The sequence below is a fragment of the Emydura macquarii genome, unplaced genomic scaffold, assembly GCF_026122565.2.
Source record: "Emydura macquarii macquarii isolate MOO-44397 ecotype Brisbane River unplaced genomic scaffold, CSIRO-AGI_Emac_v2 contig_2473, whole genome shotgun sequence".
Taxonomy (NCBI): Eukaryota; Metazoa; Chordata; order Testudines; family Chelidae; genus Emydura; species Emydura macquarii.
In genome coordinates, this window is record NW_027132610.1 from 21,042,034 (window position 1) to 21,057,663 (window position 15,630).

Here is a 15,630-nt window from a genome sequence, read left to right on the forward strand (position 1 = left end):
GGTGAGACAGGAATGGGATCAGCATAGTGTGGCACATGAGTTGGAGGTACAGGGGAGGGGGTGGTTTCTAGATACCTTGAATTAGTTTTGGAATGTCTTTTAATCTATTTTGTATTAGTTATAGGTTATTCCCAGTAATAGTATACCATACTTTTTCATTTTTTGTAGAATGGTGTGTATTCTTTGGTATTTATTTATTATCATTAATGTGCATAAAATTCTCTTTCTTTTTTCTAACCAACCTTCAGGTATCTCAATGCCAGTACCTGTGCTTGGACTACAAGATGATTCCAAAGTGTTCAAGAACAATAGCTGCCTGCTGGCTGATGAAAACTTTGTCTTAATAGGCTCTTTTGTTGCATTCTTCATTCCTTTAACCATCATGGTGGTCACCTATTTTTTAACTATAAAATCACTCCAGAAAGAAGCTACCTTATGCATTAATGACGTTGGCACTAAGACCAAGTTTGCTTCATTTAGTTTTCTCCCTCAAAGTTCTCTATCTTCAGAGAAACTCTTTCAACGCTCTTTGAACAGAGAACTGGGGAATTCAGGAAGGAGGACTATGCAGTCAATCAGTAATGAACAAAAAGCTTCCAAGGTTCTTGGTATCGTCTTCTTTCTGTTTGTCGTCATGTGGTGCCCGTTTTTCATCACCAATGTGATGGCAGTCATTTGCAAAAAGTCTTGCAATGAAGAAGTCATTGGAGGACTACTTAATGTTTTTGTCTGGATTGGCTATCTTTCTTCGGCTGTCAACCCATTAGTATACACACTGTTCAATAAAACCTACCGTTCTGCTTTCTCACGTTACATTCAGTGTCGATACAAGGAGGAGAAGAAGCCTTTACAGCTGATTTTAGTGAACACCATACCTGCTTTAGCATATAACTCCAGCCAACTCCAGCTAGCACAAATGAAGAGTTTAAAAAAGGAGGCTAAAATGATGGCCAAGGATTATTCTATGGTTACAATCGGAATACATCCTTTAGATAGTACCTCAAAGTGCAGTATCAGCCCAGTCAGTGAAAAGGTTAGCTGTGTGTGACTGCTAGCCAGTCAACAGCTGCCATGGCAACCAATGGTATGTATGCAGAAAACTTCACCTAACTGTGCGAAGCTTTGATAGCTTTGGAAAATTAGCCCTATCCAAGAGAACTTCAATAGCATCACATACTCATTTTATCCAGTTGATGACAAACAGGGTTAAAATGCTATCAAATATGCATTTTTTCATACAGTACTTCAGCTGTTTTAAGCACAGGCTTTATTAAACTTATTTTTTTAGTATCCTAAATAATATATTTCTTAAAGAAAAATGCAATTTATTGTATTATTATACGACGGGCTGTGAAGAAAATCAATGTATTTCTTTTCTTTCTGCAAATGAAAGCTAAGCTATTGTTTGGTTTACTTGCTGGTTAGGGCTGAATTAGTTTGTCTTGCTACAAGGTAATTTTAGTATTATTAACTGAATGAGCACTTTACAGGATTTTACAGGAGAAGAAAACAGTTAATTTACTGATATATATTTAAAATAAAATAAATATTAAAGAAAATTCTATGAAAATCTGTATAGATCGACATGAAAATTTTGGTAGTTGTGTTTTTATGGATATTTTTCCTCCCAGTTACAATTCTGCAGTGTTGTTGGGCTGTCTGCCATTTGTTCTGTAGTTCAAGTTAATTATCTTCAAAAGTAAATTAAATCTGAATGTTCTTTTGTCATTACAAACATTACTGATCTCTACTTTCTGTTTTATTTTATCTCCTATTCTAAATATTTCACATGCACTGGTTTTGACTTTAAAATATGCTGTTACAGGAATAATTTATTGAGCTTAGTTCTCTACTCCATTATACTGATTTTACAACAGTGTGAGTGAGGTAACAGAGTGGAAAATCAGGTCCAACACTGCTAAATAATTTCAGGCTTAATCTGTTGACATTCTTCTGTACAGCTCCCATAGATTTCAAATGTAATTAACTTCAGTGGGAGTTTTGCATGAATCAGGAGAGTAGATGTGGGCTTTAACAGAATATCTTTCCTCATTTCTGTTTGATTAGAAAGGACATTATTATGGTGTTTTTCTTGTTTTGTTTTAACGTTTCTATACTGAGAATAATTAGAAGACTGAAATAGAAGGGTTTTTTTCTCACTAGAATTTGATTTCCTCCATCACATATGCAATCTATCTTGCTGTTATTAGAGGGTTGCTCAGGAATGCTGGGCTGCTGGCATTATTAGGCTTCAATCTTAATGAGGGATGGCTGGACAGATCCTTACATCCTCATGGAGGCCAACTGAAAATAATGGGAGTCTGTAAATGGTGTAGGATTTCACCTGCACAAAGTAATGGCAGGATAGTTAGATTATTTAAAGAGCATCACATGTTATTTTGACAAAAAGGCCTAATCATGCAAATGTTTACTACCAGGCATAGCATGTATTTCCCCCAAAGTCCATAGGTTTCAGTGTGGGAGTAAAATTACAGCTGTTGCTCCTATGTTTAGGATTGCTCTCAAATATTAAAAACTCATGAACTTTACAAACAGATGCAAGAAAAGCAAGACACAATCCAGTTTTAGAGCCTATCAACTGACAATAAAAGGTCATTATTAGGTTAAAAGTTTTGAGTCAAACCCTAATGTCTTTATTAAATCACTGAGTTTCACCAGTATAAGGAGTCAGTAAATACTGAGTGAGGATTTTAGGATGTGGCCCCAAACCAAATTCCCTTAGATGATGAAAAATGAAATATTACAAATCTCATTAATGCTTATTAAGGTCTTGCAACATGTGTCTGGTGGGAGGATTCATAGGAGCCTTCCCTGGTGCAAAGAATATGTCACATTTCAGTCTGCACTCACTTCCTTGAAATTTGACATTACTCACTGCTAATGCATACCTAGGAGATCTGAGAGCTTCAGTACTTCCCTGAAGCACAATACTTTCTGAAGCTCCTGAATGGGTGGGTGCTTGTTTATACAAACTCCCCCACTGCGCTGTGCTTAACAGACATAACTGAGCTTTTAATTTCCGCTATTTATACTGTTTGCTTATTTTCTGCATTTTACTCAGCTTGTTCAACAAAAGCAGACTCCCTATTTCTAGTAAATTTCACTTTCTGTCTCTAACAAGCACTAGTACAATGTCTCATTGCTTAGGTTGCAAACTGAGGGGAAATGTTTCAGTCTAAACAAGCTATTTTAATTAATTCTTTTACATTTCATTAAAGGATGCCTATTAATATAAGGTTTTTTAAAACATTAAAATAAAACCTACATTTTGGACCTATATTACCTGAAAGTGTCCTTTTAATTAATTACTTACTTCAAGTAATATGGAGCTTACCTTTCTGTTGGAAAGCAATGTACAGACCGTGGATATAGGATACTTGATTTTAATGTTATTAGCTCTCAGATAGTAATTTATGCTGAGAGCAACAGCTTTTGCCCACGAAGCCTCTCTCAACAAAGATGCTGGAATGCATAAGAGACAAAGATGAATGCCCCTGGCTCTTCATAAATATCTTTGACAATTTGATTGTTATGGTACCTGATCCCATAGCCTTACTCTGGCAATATTCCCATGGACTTCAATGAGTTTTGCCTGAGTAAGGATAACAGATCCCTAATTTGCTGTAACAGATTTGGGAGACAGTTAATAAATAGGTATCAACTAAGAGATAAATTATATTGCTAGTAGACATCAGGGTTCAGCAATTTTAAGACCAGAATTTATAGCACCCTGTTGATATCTAATCACCATTTGAACTGAAATACAGTACTGCTTACTAGTGCTGGTGCAGAAAAAACTATTCCACTTCATGAAAAAAATGGAGATTTTATAATGTTTGGTTTTCCATCAAAGCAAAATGAGAGCTTTTGACATATTTTATGAAAAAATGAGACACCCTCCCCCACAACCACCAGTGAATAACTCAATGGTTAGGGCACTCACCTGGGATGTGGGAAACCCAATTGCAAGTCTCTGTGCTGTGAATTAGTAGGCAGCTGGCTATTCTGGGGTGGGTCTCTCTCTCTCGCTCTCTCTTCCACCCTGGATCTGAGAAACATTTTCAATCTAACAGCATTTTTGATGGAGAAAAACTTTCATCTAAAATTTTTTAACCAGATCTGTTTAGTAACCTTTCAACAGCATCTGAAAAGTGTCCAGTGACTTTACGTGTCTGTTATAGAATAATTCCTTAGTTTGTGGCTACTTTGCACATTTTTAGATACAGTAGGGCAAAAAAATCCTCCATCTCTGCCCCATTCATCCAATCATGTACTGTATGTAATTAGTGCCTAATGGTAAAATGCATTCTATTTTTAATACATATAACATATATGTTTATGTAAATACACACAAGAGAAGAATGTTTGTTGTATTTTGTAAACTTTAAATGTGAAATTGTGCTCTAATGTTTTATTGTTTTGTTAAATCCCACTGCTCGGAAAGCAGATTAAAGCACTCAAATGCTGTCAGTTCCTTTATAAACTGGAAGTTTGTCTTAAATTATTGGGATTTTTTTGTTGGTTTGTTTTTTTAGTAAATTTAAAGAAAACTATGTTTGCTGAAGGTTAAAAAATATTAAAATGTCTTGTTAGAGTCAGATAAAGCAGAACAGCATCTTAAGGAACTTTATTACTATAATAAAACACATGGCCATTATGATCATTCTACCTTTCCACTGAATGTATTTCTCTTTAACAAAAATATATATTGTTTGGATGGGTGATATATATCGGACTGTAAATATCTCAGTTCCAGCAACAAGCTACTTATAGTATTAATCAGTCTATCAAATTCATTTGACTCAGGGGAGTACTCTAAAGGTAAGATTACTACGTACCATAATAAACTACCATGTAAGAGCAGTTTACATATACATAAATTTTACCTGAACTGCATGATCATAGCGCCATCTCTTGGTAGTGTTTTTTTAAAGTGACTATTATAGTAAAAACAATGAGAGTTGTGTGGCACTTTAAAGACTAACAAATTTAATTTTAGCAAGCATTATTATTATAGTAAGAAACCAAAATGTGTTGTGTCATTTAATGCTTCAATTCCCACCATTTGCATAAAATAAACGCTTTCATAAAACATCAAATTTTTCACGGTTCTGTACAGTATATATGGTTTTTATTAACAGCTGTAATGTGTGTTAAAGTAGTATGTTTGTTAAAGTGCCCTCTCAAAACCTATGATAATCCCATGAGCCTCATTGGGCTTTGTAATGTGTAGCTAAAAATATATAACCTCATATTGTTCACAAATTATCAAATTAAGGAAAAAAGGCTCCTTTTCTCAGAGCAGTGACACCCCACTGGGCTAACTGTATCTGATGAAAATCACGGTTCCAAAAATCATCACATACAATCCTATTAGTTTGTATTAAGATATTATAGCGTATAGATATTATATTGGACAAATTCTACTTTCACTTGTTCCAGTTTTACACCAATGTAATTCCATTCACTTCAGTGGCATTACTCCTGATTTACACTGCTCTAAGATACTCAAGAATCAGACCCAGTGCCTATATATCACATATCTATCCTGATTTCCATCACTACAGCTCAATTTCAAAGCCTTCCAAGCCAGCCTTATCATCATTTTCATTATTTGTGTTACAATTGTGCCTAGAAACCACAATCAGGACCAAGGTCTTAAATAAATCCTGCTTGTTAACACTCTGCAGTTTTGTGACACAAAAGGGTTCTGGTTTAATAGAAACAAAGCCACCGCTAGGCTGAAGCAGACTAAGCAATTTCCTAAGGCTCCAAGCAGCTCTAGGGTGCCCCCTCTTCACTTTTTATTATGTGTTGGGGGTGTGGGCAATATTCCTGATTAGGGCCCCTGATGGGCTAGCACTGCCTCTGAACAGAAAGCAACTAAAGTAGACAATTCAATAAGCAATAGTAGTTCAAAATAATAGAATTCAAAATCTGAATGAAGATTGCATTCTTGAATTGCTGGCTTTCTGCATGGATAAGGACTTTACTCTTCAATAAGTGCAGTCACTAGATATTATTTTGCAAATAATTCATCATTGAAAAAGTCATATGCAGATATTCTGCAGTGCCATAAATGAACAAGAATACAAATATTTGGCTTTTGTAGTCACCAATAAAAGCTTTTATAGTTCAGCACCGTTCATTATAATGAACTCAGGTGTAGTTAAACTCCATTTAGAATTAAGTAAGAGTCCCAGACAGTTTCAACATTATTCAAATTGCAAATCCAGTATCAGTGCATGTTTACATATAATTATGTCATTCTGTGGGGTGTTGGAGGAAGACTGACAAATCCATGGTACCAGAATTACTCTGTCTTTCTGAAAGCACCTTCATTGAGTTAACACTTATTACATAGTTTGCCGTGATTGTTGAAAGAGAATTCCTCTGGTTCATCCATCTGACAATTCTGGCTGTAAAACATGAGAAGATGTCTGGTCTGCAAATTTATCACTGCATGTTCTGAGGGGACTATTGAATTCTTGAAAATATGGTATAATATTTTGCAGGTTTTTGTGCTGCAGTGATGTTCTTTGTGGTGTACAACCAATTTGTTATAGTACTTACCACTTGGCACATAACTATAGATAATTGCAGTATTGGCACCATGGATCTTGCAAACAGAAAATAAGATTCCAGGAATAACTACTTTAACGTGTACTTGAACCTCATTGTTTTTTACACTGATATCAGTGCTTTAATCACAGCCATTTTACCAGAGAGACCTTTATTTCACCTGAAACTGTAAACTGTTATAACAACAGATCTGACACAGCATGATAAATTATGTCCAAAATTTATTAATTCAATAAAATCTTCACATACTTCAATATGACCAGGAGTCTTAAATTCATAGATTCACAGGCTAGAAGGGCCCCAATTTAATGAAAAGTTGAGGAGCCAGATTCTTTCATTTGAATTCAATGAATTGAGTTCAAGTTTGTAGTTATTCACATGCTTAAGTGTTTGCAGAACTGGAGCCTTTCACTGGTGAAAATCAGGAGTAACTCCATTTAAGTCAGTAAAACCATCTCTAGACTAGGAAAGTGTTTAAAAATATGTTTATTAACATGTTTGAACTAGATAAGGCGGGTGAGGTAGTATCCTTTTAGTTGACCAACTGCTGCTGGTGAAAGAGAGTTTACACAGAGCTCTTCTTCAGAGACATGCAAGTTTGAAAACTTGACTCTTTCACAAGCAGAAGTTGGTCAACAAAAAGCTATTACCTCACCCAGCTTGTCTCTCTAATATCCTGGGACCAACATGGCTCCAACAACACTGCAAACAACATTTTAACTAGCAATTTTGTTATACTAAGGTAGGCACTCAGGGGAGTAAGGGAACTACACTCTGCATGTGCCCATTGGAGCAATCACCACCCAAAGGCGACAAGGAGGGATGAAGAGGAAGTGGGGCATGGCCTCTTTCCCCTTCATACCAGCTGACAGAACTTGTGGCAGTGGAAAGAGAGTACACTGCACCATTCTACAGAATGGTTCAGCATAGACGCGCTTAGGCTCTGGGGTGGAAGTGGAGCAAAGGGAGATTTGATAAATATTAACATTTAATAAATGTATTATATGTGATCTTTGCGAGATGCCATGAATGTATTTATCCTCTCAGAACTCTTGTGAAGCAGGGAAGTATCATTGTCCCCATTTTCAGATGGGCAACTGAGGCACAGAGACATTAAATGATTGCTCTACAGGAAGTCTGTGGCAAAGCCAGGTTAGGGAGTAGAACGTAGTGCTTCTGAAGCCCAGTCCAGTGCCTTAACCACAAGATCATATTCCTCACCTTAAAAGCAGAGGGATTTCCAGATGACTGTTGGGATTTTGCAGGTCCCATCAGACCATGAAAAGTCATCCTTACTGGCACAGTTCAGACTCGGATATTTGAAAGCACCCATTAATTTGCTTCATATTTGGTAGAACCAGCAAAAGCAGGAAGCCAAACTGACACAAAGGCTGAACTGATTTATAGCAATGATAACGTTCCTACAGACTCAAAACAGGACAGGCAAAGCCCACCCTAAAGATCCTCTTCTGCTGCCTACCCAGATATTAATTCCCAACTAGCCAGGAAACAGCATACTGAGGCTGAAGATAAGGGAGGAGCTAGCACAGATATTAGCTAAGGCAATTGGGCTGATAGGGAGATGGAATTCAGTGAGTGGGGAATAAGGGTAGACAAATTGGGGATGTTGGAAGAAGTTTGGTCAAGTGGATATGGCACCACAGTAATTAAAAGTACTACAAAGAACCATGTGTAATCTTATTAGTAATGCTTCCATATGAATATAATCACATCAAGGCATTGGAATTGGACTCGGGAGATAATTCCTGACTAAAACCTCCCGTGTCACTTAATCTTTCTGTGCCTTGGTTCTCCATTTGTAAGGTGGGAACAATACTTACTTAATCCCACCCTTTCTCTGTCTTGTGCTTTTAGATTGTAAATTCTTCAGGCCAGAGATGGTCTCTCGCTATATGTTTCTACACTGCCATGCAAAACTGGACCTTGATCTTCACTGGTGCCTCTAGGCAATACTGTAATACACATAATAGATTATAGTCTTTTGATTTGCAGTGTATTAGTAGTTGCATAGAATTCTGTTTTCTTTCTTCACTTGGATTTTTGTATCTGCAAAATCTCTAAGACTCAAGTCTCTGTCTGTTAGACTTCTTTCAGTGCAGTGAATTTCATTTGGTCCCAATTACTACAGGTGGTTAGACAACTTCATAGTTATATTCTTGTACATATGATTCATCTTTTTATTTGTTGTTCTTCAGAATTTGGCATTCTCTTGAAACTTGGAGGTCATATTATTGGATCACAACCTAAGTCATAAAAGGGACAGGGTAAGCTTGGGTACCAAAGTAGAAATTGTACCACAGGAATACAGTTTACAAAGAATTTAAATAGCAGGACATGGCCTTTTCTGCAGTCATGTTGACAATATTTATTGGTTTTGTACTTTTCCAGATATTCTTTCATATGACCATACATTATTTTTTTCCGCAAAGATTTAAAAATAAGGCCATCTTCAAACAACAAACATGTAAGATTTTTTTTTTTTAGACTTTTGGTACTCTTCAAGACAGTAAAACTTTTGCAAATGTCTGCTAATTTCTCCCCTAGTCATATAAGCCATACACTCTGTACTCATCAATTGGATGTAAGTGACTGGCATCTTTGCCATGGGCTAGATCCTGATATACTTTATTGTAATGGTTTGGAGAATCTATGTACAACTTATAAATTTGGGTTGACCTTATGAAATTGCTGTATCATTGAATGCCTCAGGCAGATTCCATGATTTGGGGGACAAGTCACGTGCAGAAGGGGGGATCCTGGATTCATTGGAGGACTCTGACCTAAACCCAAAGAACACTCAAGAATGGTTAGGAAACTGATGCAGGGCAATGTGTATTGCTGTTTTATTGTTTTGTGTATATTTCTTGTGCTAGCTAAAGTAAAAAATGTTTGGTTTTGGAACCATTACAAAACTCCAGTGTCTGTTTGCTTCCACTGTCACATGTCTCTGAAGAGGTGAACTGTAAACCCAGAAAGCTCACAAGGTTGGAGTTCTGAGAAATGGTGTGCTTAAACTATGATGGAGTCTAGGAATTCAGCAGTAGTCATGGGGACCTAAGGCAGCTGGGCCTTGAAAACCCGTTTTGATAAAGGGTGTCACGCTGTCTGGTGTGGCTAAAGATTATGAGTGCCTACCTCAGGACAAACAGTCAGAAAATAGGGAAGACACCCCCAAATTGGTGGTGTGTTCTATAATTAGATTTCACCAAGCCAGTAACAAATATGAACTCCTGGATGAATACCAATCTTACCATGAAGTCACAGACAGTCCACTGAGACTCTCCAGTCTATTTTGCCACTCAGACAAACTGCACTTTGTGAGAAATGGTCACTTACACCAAAAAAATCACACCACATTCAGGTTGCTCCCACTCCCAAAAGACCAGTAACTAACCCCAGATCAATTGGTACCCTAGATCTAGATCTACATGAAATATAACCCTGGTAGCCAATTTTATAGTAAACTAACTAAAGGCTTATTAGCAAAGAAAAAGGGATGAGAATTATTGAGATGATAAAGCTGGTAAAATATATGTACAGGTGAGTCACAGTCTATAATTCCAAATGGTAGCAGAGATATAGTGATCTGCCAGTTTTCCAAAAGTCTCTCAAGGCTACCCAGAATAACTTTGGGGATCTCCATCTTCTTGTTCAGTTATTCCACCCTGTTAGAATCCAAACAGTCCAGAGATGAAGGATCTTTCCCTGAATCCATATTTATAGCTTCTTCTCACAGAAAATAAGCTGACATGGGCTCTTCCTTGGATGACAGGAAGGAAGAATGCATTTAGAGTATTTGACCTCTCATCATCAGACATGACTACTTGCTCTGTAATCAGCACTTTTCTGTTAAAGTTCTTTGTTTGCATTATACAAGGCTTCCTTCTTGTTTGATGGGTTATTTAGTTACAGGGGTATACACAATGTAAATGTTTGCTATTATAGTATAACGGAATAGAGATAAGTGAACACAATGCATGTAACATCCCATTCGTTTTCATGAAGTTTAAACATCAAATACATTTAACTATCACTTTGATCTATTCTATACTAATACACAAATGAATTGGCCTAGGACTTTGGCATGAGCTGGCACCTGATCTGCCAGCATCACAGAGGGTAAGAAACAGGCAGCCCGAACCCAGGAAGTGTGCCAGACAGGCCAGGGAAAGAGACACTGCTGCAGTCTATCCAACCTTTGGCCAGTTCTTAATTTTAGTTAGTTGAATTTATATTCAGCACTTCACAATTACAGCTGCTTTTCAGCACAGTAATCCAAGTAGAGTGTATAGTTTCAACCCATTTATCTACACACCAGCTCTCGCCAGGGGCCTTGACTGATAATAATTAAGGAATGCACATAGAATCATAGAGCTGGAAGAGACCCTGAGAAGGCATCAAGTCCAGCTTCCTGTGCTGAGGCAAGACCAGACAAATCTAGACCATCCTTGACAAGTGTTTTGTCTAACCTGTTCTTAAAAACCTCCAAAGACAGCGTGTAACGGGGTACACTCACCTCACACGAGTCCCTCCTGGTTGAATGTGTACATGTCTGCAGTTTTTCTTCTGCTCACAGTGCCACCTGTTGGCCACTGCACTTGTCAGGAATGTCTTTGATGACTCAGTCCTCCAACCAAGTCTCACACTATCCATATGTGAAACAAACAAACCCCTTCTAAGGTACAGAGCCCAAAATGTTCTGCAGCCCTCCCTGGGTTCAGTCTTCTTACAGTCCAGCAGGGCCCATCATGGTACGCTCTCCATTGGCGTCAACCTGCAGCCCTCCCTGAGCTCAGGCCCTTAATTAGTCCAACAGAGGCCTATCACAGTACCCCCTCAGCTGGTGCATCTTCCTATAGCCCTCCCTCGACTCACTCTTTAACCAATCCAACAGGGCCCATCACAGTACCCTCAGTTGATCTGGCTCAGTTGCAAGGGTCCTACTCTGTTATTGAGCAGAACATCTTCCCTGGGGACTCCTTTCCTCTACTTGAGTCTTCAATGACCCCTAATCCTCCTGCTGAGCCACCCCTCTTGGCTTCGGTTTGCTAACCACAGCACCCTGCTGAGTCAGCCCAGTGTGACTCCCCTTCCCTGGGGTACAGCAGTTCTAATTCCCTTCCTTAGGGCATATCCACTTCCCCCAGTGACTGGTGGGAGGGACCTGGTCCCACACACTGCTCTGTGTCCCAATCCATGGATCCTTTAAAAATAGCAGCCTCGTGCTGAGTCCCTTTACTAATTCCTACTCTACATTTCCCTCGGCCACTTCCCCACAGCCTGTCTTAGCTGAGTCCAAAGAGCCAGCCATAAACTCCTTACTTGCTCCCCCTGTCCCTGCCAGTAACTGAATTCACTCTGGCCCTGCAGCTCCTTTTATACAAGCCTGCTGGGACCTGATTGGCTGCTCCCTGCAGCCTCTTTCCTGATTGGTTGTGTCCCACACAGCCATTCTAGGCAACTTGGAGGACCCTGTCCACTGCCTTTTTCTGGGGTGGGGTGTTTCAGGACAATGAGGCCTCCAGCAGGGGGCCTCAGGGCCTAGTCCACCCATCACACAGGGATTTCACAACCTTCCAGAAAGCTTATTCCAGAGTTTAACTACCCCCTAAAATTAGAAAGTTTTTCCTAATATCTAATCTAAACCTTCCTTGCTGCAATTTAAACCCATTACTTCTTCTCCTACCTTGTTCTACCAGTTGATCACTGTCATCTTTATAACAATGTGACGGAATATATCCCTGTGTTCACATCCTACACACTATTGTAATAATGTTTGTACAAGGTATACCTTGTGAGATATCATTTAAAAACTCATAATTTGCTGATTGAGAATATGGCATAATGCATGTAGCAACAGTATATGTGAAGTTATAAATATAAGCTGAAATCATTACTAAATTTTCAGATAGGTCTGGGGAGTGGCCAAACCAGTTCCTCAGGGACAAAGGGCAAGCTGATGCCTCAGCCAGGTGTAAACAAAGCTGATGGACCATTACCTACAAAGTGGCCGTTCTTTGGCAGGAAAGGAGGTAGGGGCAAAAAAAATCTACATTTTAGCAAAGAAACAACATGGAGTGTCCTTCCACAAAAACTGCTTGATGTCTTGATGCCAGCTGGAAATGCTTCTCAAAGGGGGACAGGACTATAAAAAGAAGAGGCAGACACTCAAAGACACCCTCTCTCTCTCCCTGCCCATCATATTCATTGCACTTGATGAAACAAAGGAAGCAGCCATTGGACTCTGGGGGAGAGATTCTGACCTAAAGAATTTGGTCAGTAGGACTGCTGAAAGAGTATGATGAAAAAACTTTTCTCCTCAGTCTTCTTTTTTCAAGACAAAACATGCCCCATTTTTTTAACCTTTCCTCATAGCTCAGGTTTTCTAAACTTTTTACGTTTTCTTTTGCTCTACTCTGGACTTTGTCCCACTCTACTCTTAAGGAAAGATGTGGACAATCACCTCCCATGTCTTACATATTACACTCTTGTTAATATACCCCAGAATGATATTAGACTCTTTTGCAATTGCATCACATTGTTGACTCGTATTCAATTTGTGATGCAATATAACCTCCAGATCCTTTTTAGCAGTACCACCACCTAGCCAGTTATTCCCCATTTTGTAGCAGTACATTTCATTTCTCCTTCCTTATCGAAGTATTTTGTATGTGTCTGATTGAATTTAATCTTGTTTATTTCAGACAGATTTTCCAATTTGTCAAGGTAATTTTGAATTCTAATCCTGTCTTCCAAAATGCTTGCACAAAACCTCCCAACTTGGTGTTATTGGCAAATTTTATAAGAATACTCTCCATGTCATTAATTTTGAATAGAACTGGACCTGAAACTAACCCCTAAGGAACCTTACTAGATACAACCTCCCAATTTGACAGCAAACCACTGATATCTACTCTTTGAGTTTGGTCTTTCAATCAGTTGTGCCCCCACCTTATAGTAATTTCATCTAGACCACATTGCCCTAGTTTGCTTATGAGAATGTCATGTGGGACTGTGTCAAAAGCATTAAAGATATATCATATCTACTGCTTCCCCCATTCACTAGGCCAATAACTCTGTCAAAGAAGAAAATCAAGTTGGTCAGGCATGATTTGTTCTTGACAAATTCATGCTGGCTATTCCTTAGGACCCTATTATCCTCTAGGTGATCACAAATTTATTGTTTAATAACATGTAGCTGCTGCAACTAGTGCTGGCCATCAATGGCCCCAAAAGCCCAATTATGGCAGCCAGGGATCATCCGAGTGCAGGGATATTCTAACCCATGCTGCCATTCCCTGGCCAAGTTTACTGTGCTGGCCATCACTTCTACTATGGAGCAATGCTTCTGTGGCTAGGCTAAGTCAGTTTTAGGGCAGAGTGATACAAAACTGCCTTAACAGAGGAGAGATTTTGGCCCGTTATGCCTAAATATTGTTAAACAAGGCTTCAAAAATACACTCTAAAGAAAAATATAACTAGTGTATAATCAATTTATCACAGACACATGTATGTTATATAACTTTGTATTGAAATATCTGAGTTCAGACATTCAGACCATTTTTGTTTCTAATCATTTGTAATTTTACAGGTATAATAAGCCTTCTATCAAAATGGTGAAATGCTGCTTTTAATCACTGAGGAAGAACATTCTCATTGTAGTTCAATATATCATTTCAAATCTGACTTCATCTTGATTGCTTGTAAACTAATAAAGATTAGGGTCTTAATCTGCTGTTCTCCTAATTAGCTTCCTTCCAGTTTGCAATATTGCAGCCATAACAGCAGTAATTGGTGTAACCTCCAATGACAGGGAGTAGCCACCCATTCATTCATTCCTAAAAGGGATTGTTTTTCTTCTAATTCTGCTAGTTACACTATTGCCAGCTCAGAAAATGGATAACACTAATACTTCCCTCCCTCAATTTATTCCCCAACAGTCACATTTAAAATGGAGTAGTGGTTTAGTGCCCGGCCCTGCACTTTAGACATCAAAAGGAGTACTGCCATTGCTTTCAAGGACACAGTATCACACTCTTAACATCTAGACCTACCCCAGACTCATTATTAAAATTCCAGTGGGGTTGATCCCACCCTTAATCTTTCTAAAGTGGATACTTTCAATTCAATGCAATTCTCTGTGTGAAGATTCTTTCCTATAAGACCTTTAAAATTCAGATTCTCTCTGCTTTTGGAGAGCAATAAAAATCCAATAGCCTTTTCCACAAGAGTAGAGATTTGCCCGTTTCGAAAATTTCCTCTACTCTATTGTTACTCTCCATATTATTGGTTCCAGCCTCCCACCCTAGAGATAGCAGCATTTCTGTTGTGGTGTATGTATTTAGTACCCAGGCTTGCAGCGTTTATTAAGAGATATTGTCATAAAGCATTTCTGTTGTGGTGTATGTATTTAGTACCCAGGCTTGCAGCGTTTATTAATGGGTTTCGGCGGCAGGTTTAAGGCGGCGCGCACTTCCCGCCCGCCCGCGGACCCAGGTTCTACTTCCCGCCCGCCCGCGGGCCGGATTAAATTCTTTTGTCATAAAGGAACAGTAGGAAGCCCAGTTAGGAGCCAATCAGCTGCTACCACGAGCACAAATGAAAGCTCAACACTAGTAACAATTCCAGGAGTTAGTGATCTAGAGGTGTACTAGCCCCACACAATAAACAATCAAGCCTAAACCCCCTCTATACAAGATGGACACTGAGTAAACCTAGAAACGTGTGGGTAGATCACCACACCAGCTCTGTGGGTTAAAAAGATGTAGCACATTTTTAGATAGGCAAAGTAAAGATCACTCACCATGCCCTGGATGATTAATTGGATTGGAAGTATGACTGTTTTAGAGCCACTATGATGGATGATCTAACAGTCTCCTCCAAGAATTACTGAAATAAATTCCAGCTTGAAATTCATTCTTCCACTTGCTCATGCTCTGGCCCTGTATCCAAAGGGTTTTATTTACTCAGTATTTGGTATTGATTTTTCTATCTGAAATCATTTAT

The 15,630-nt window shown here is 38.6% G+C and overlaps 1 protein-coding gene across 1 annotated transcript in view; it reads left to right on the forward strand.

The window, feature by feature from the left end:
• HTR2A (5-hydroxytryptamine receptor 2A) overlaps positions 1-1,698 on the forward strand; it is a 41,694-nt gene extending 39,996 nt beyond the window's left edge. The window contains exon 3 of the mRNA XM_067562759.1: positions 249-1,698. Within this exon, the coding sequence (XP_067418860.1) occupies positions 249-1,048 (800 nt within the window). The 3' untranslated portion in view covers positions 1,049-1,698. The remainder of the gene's footprint in view (positions 1-248) is intronic.
• The last annotated feature ends 13,932 nt before the right edge of the window (positions 1,699-15,630 follow it).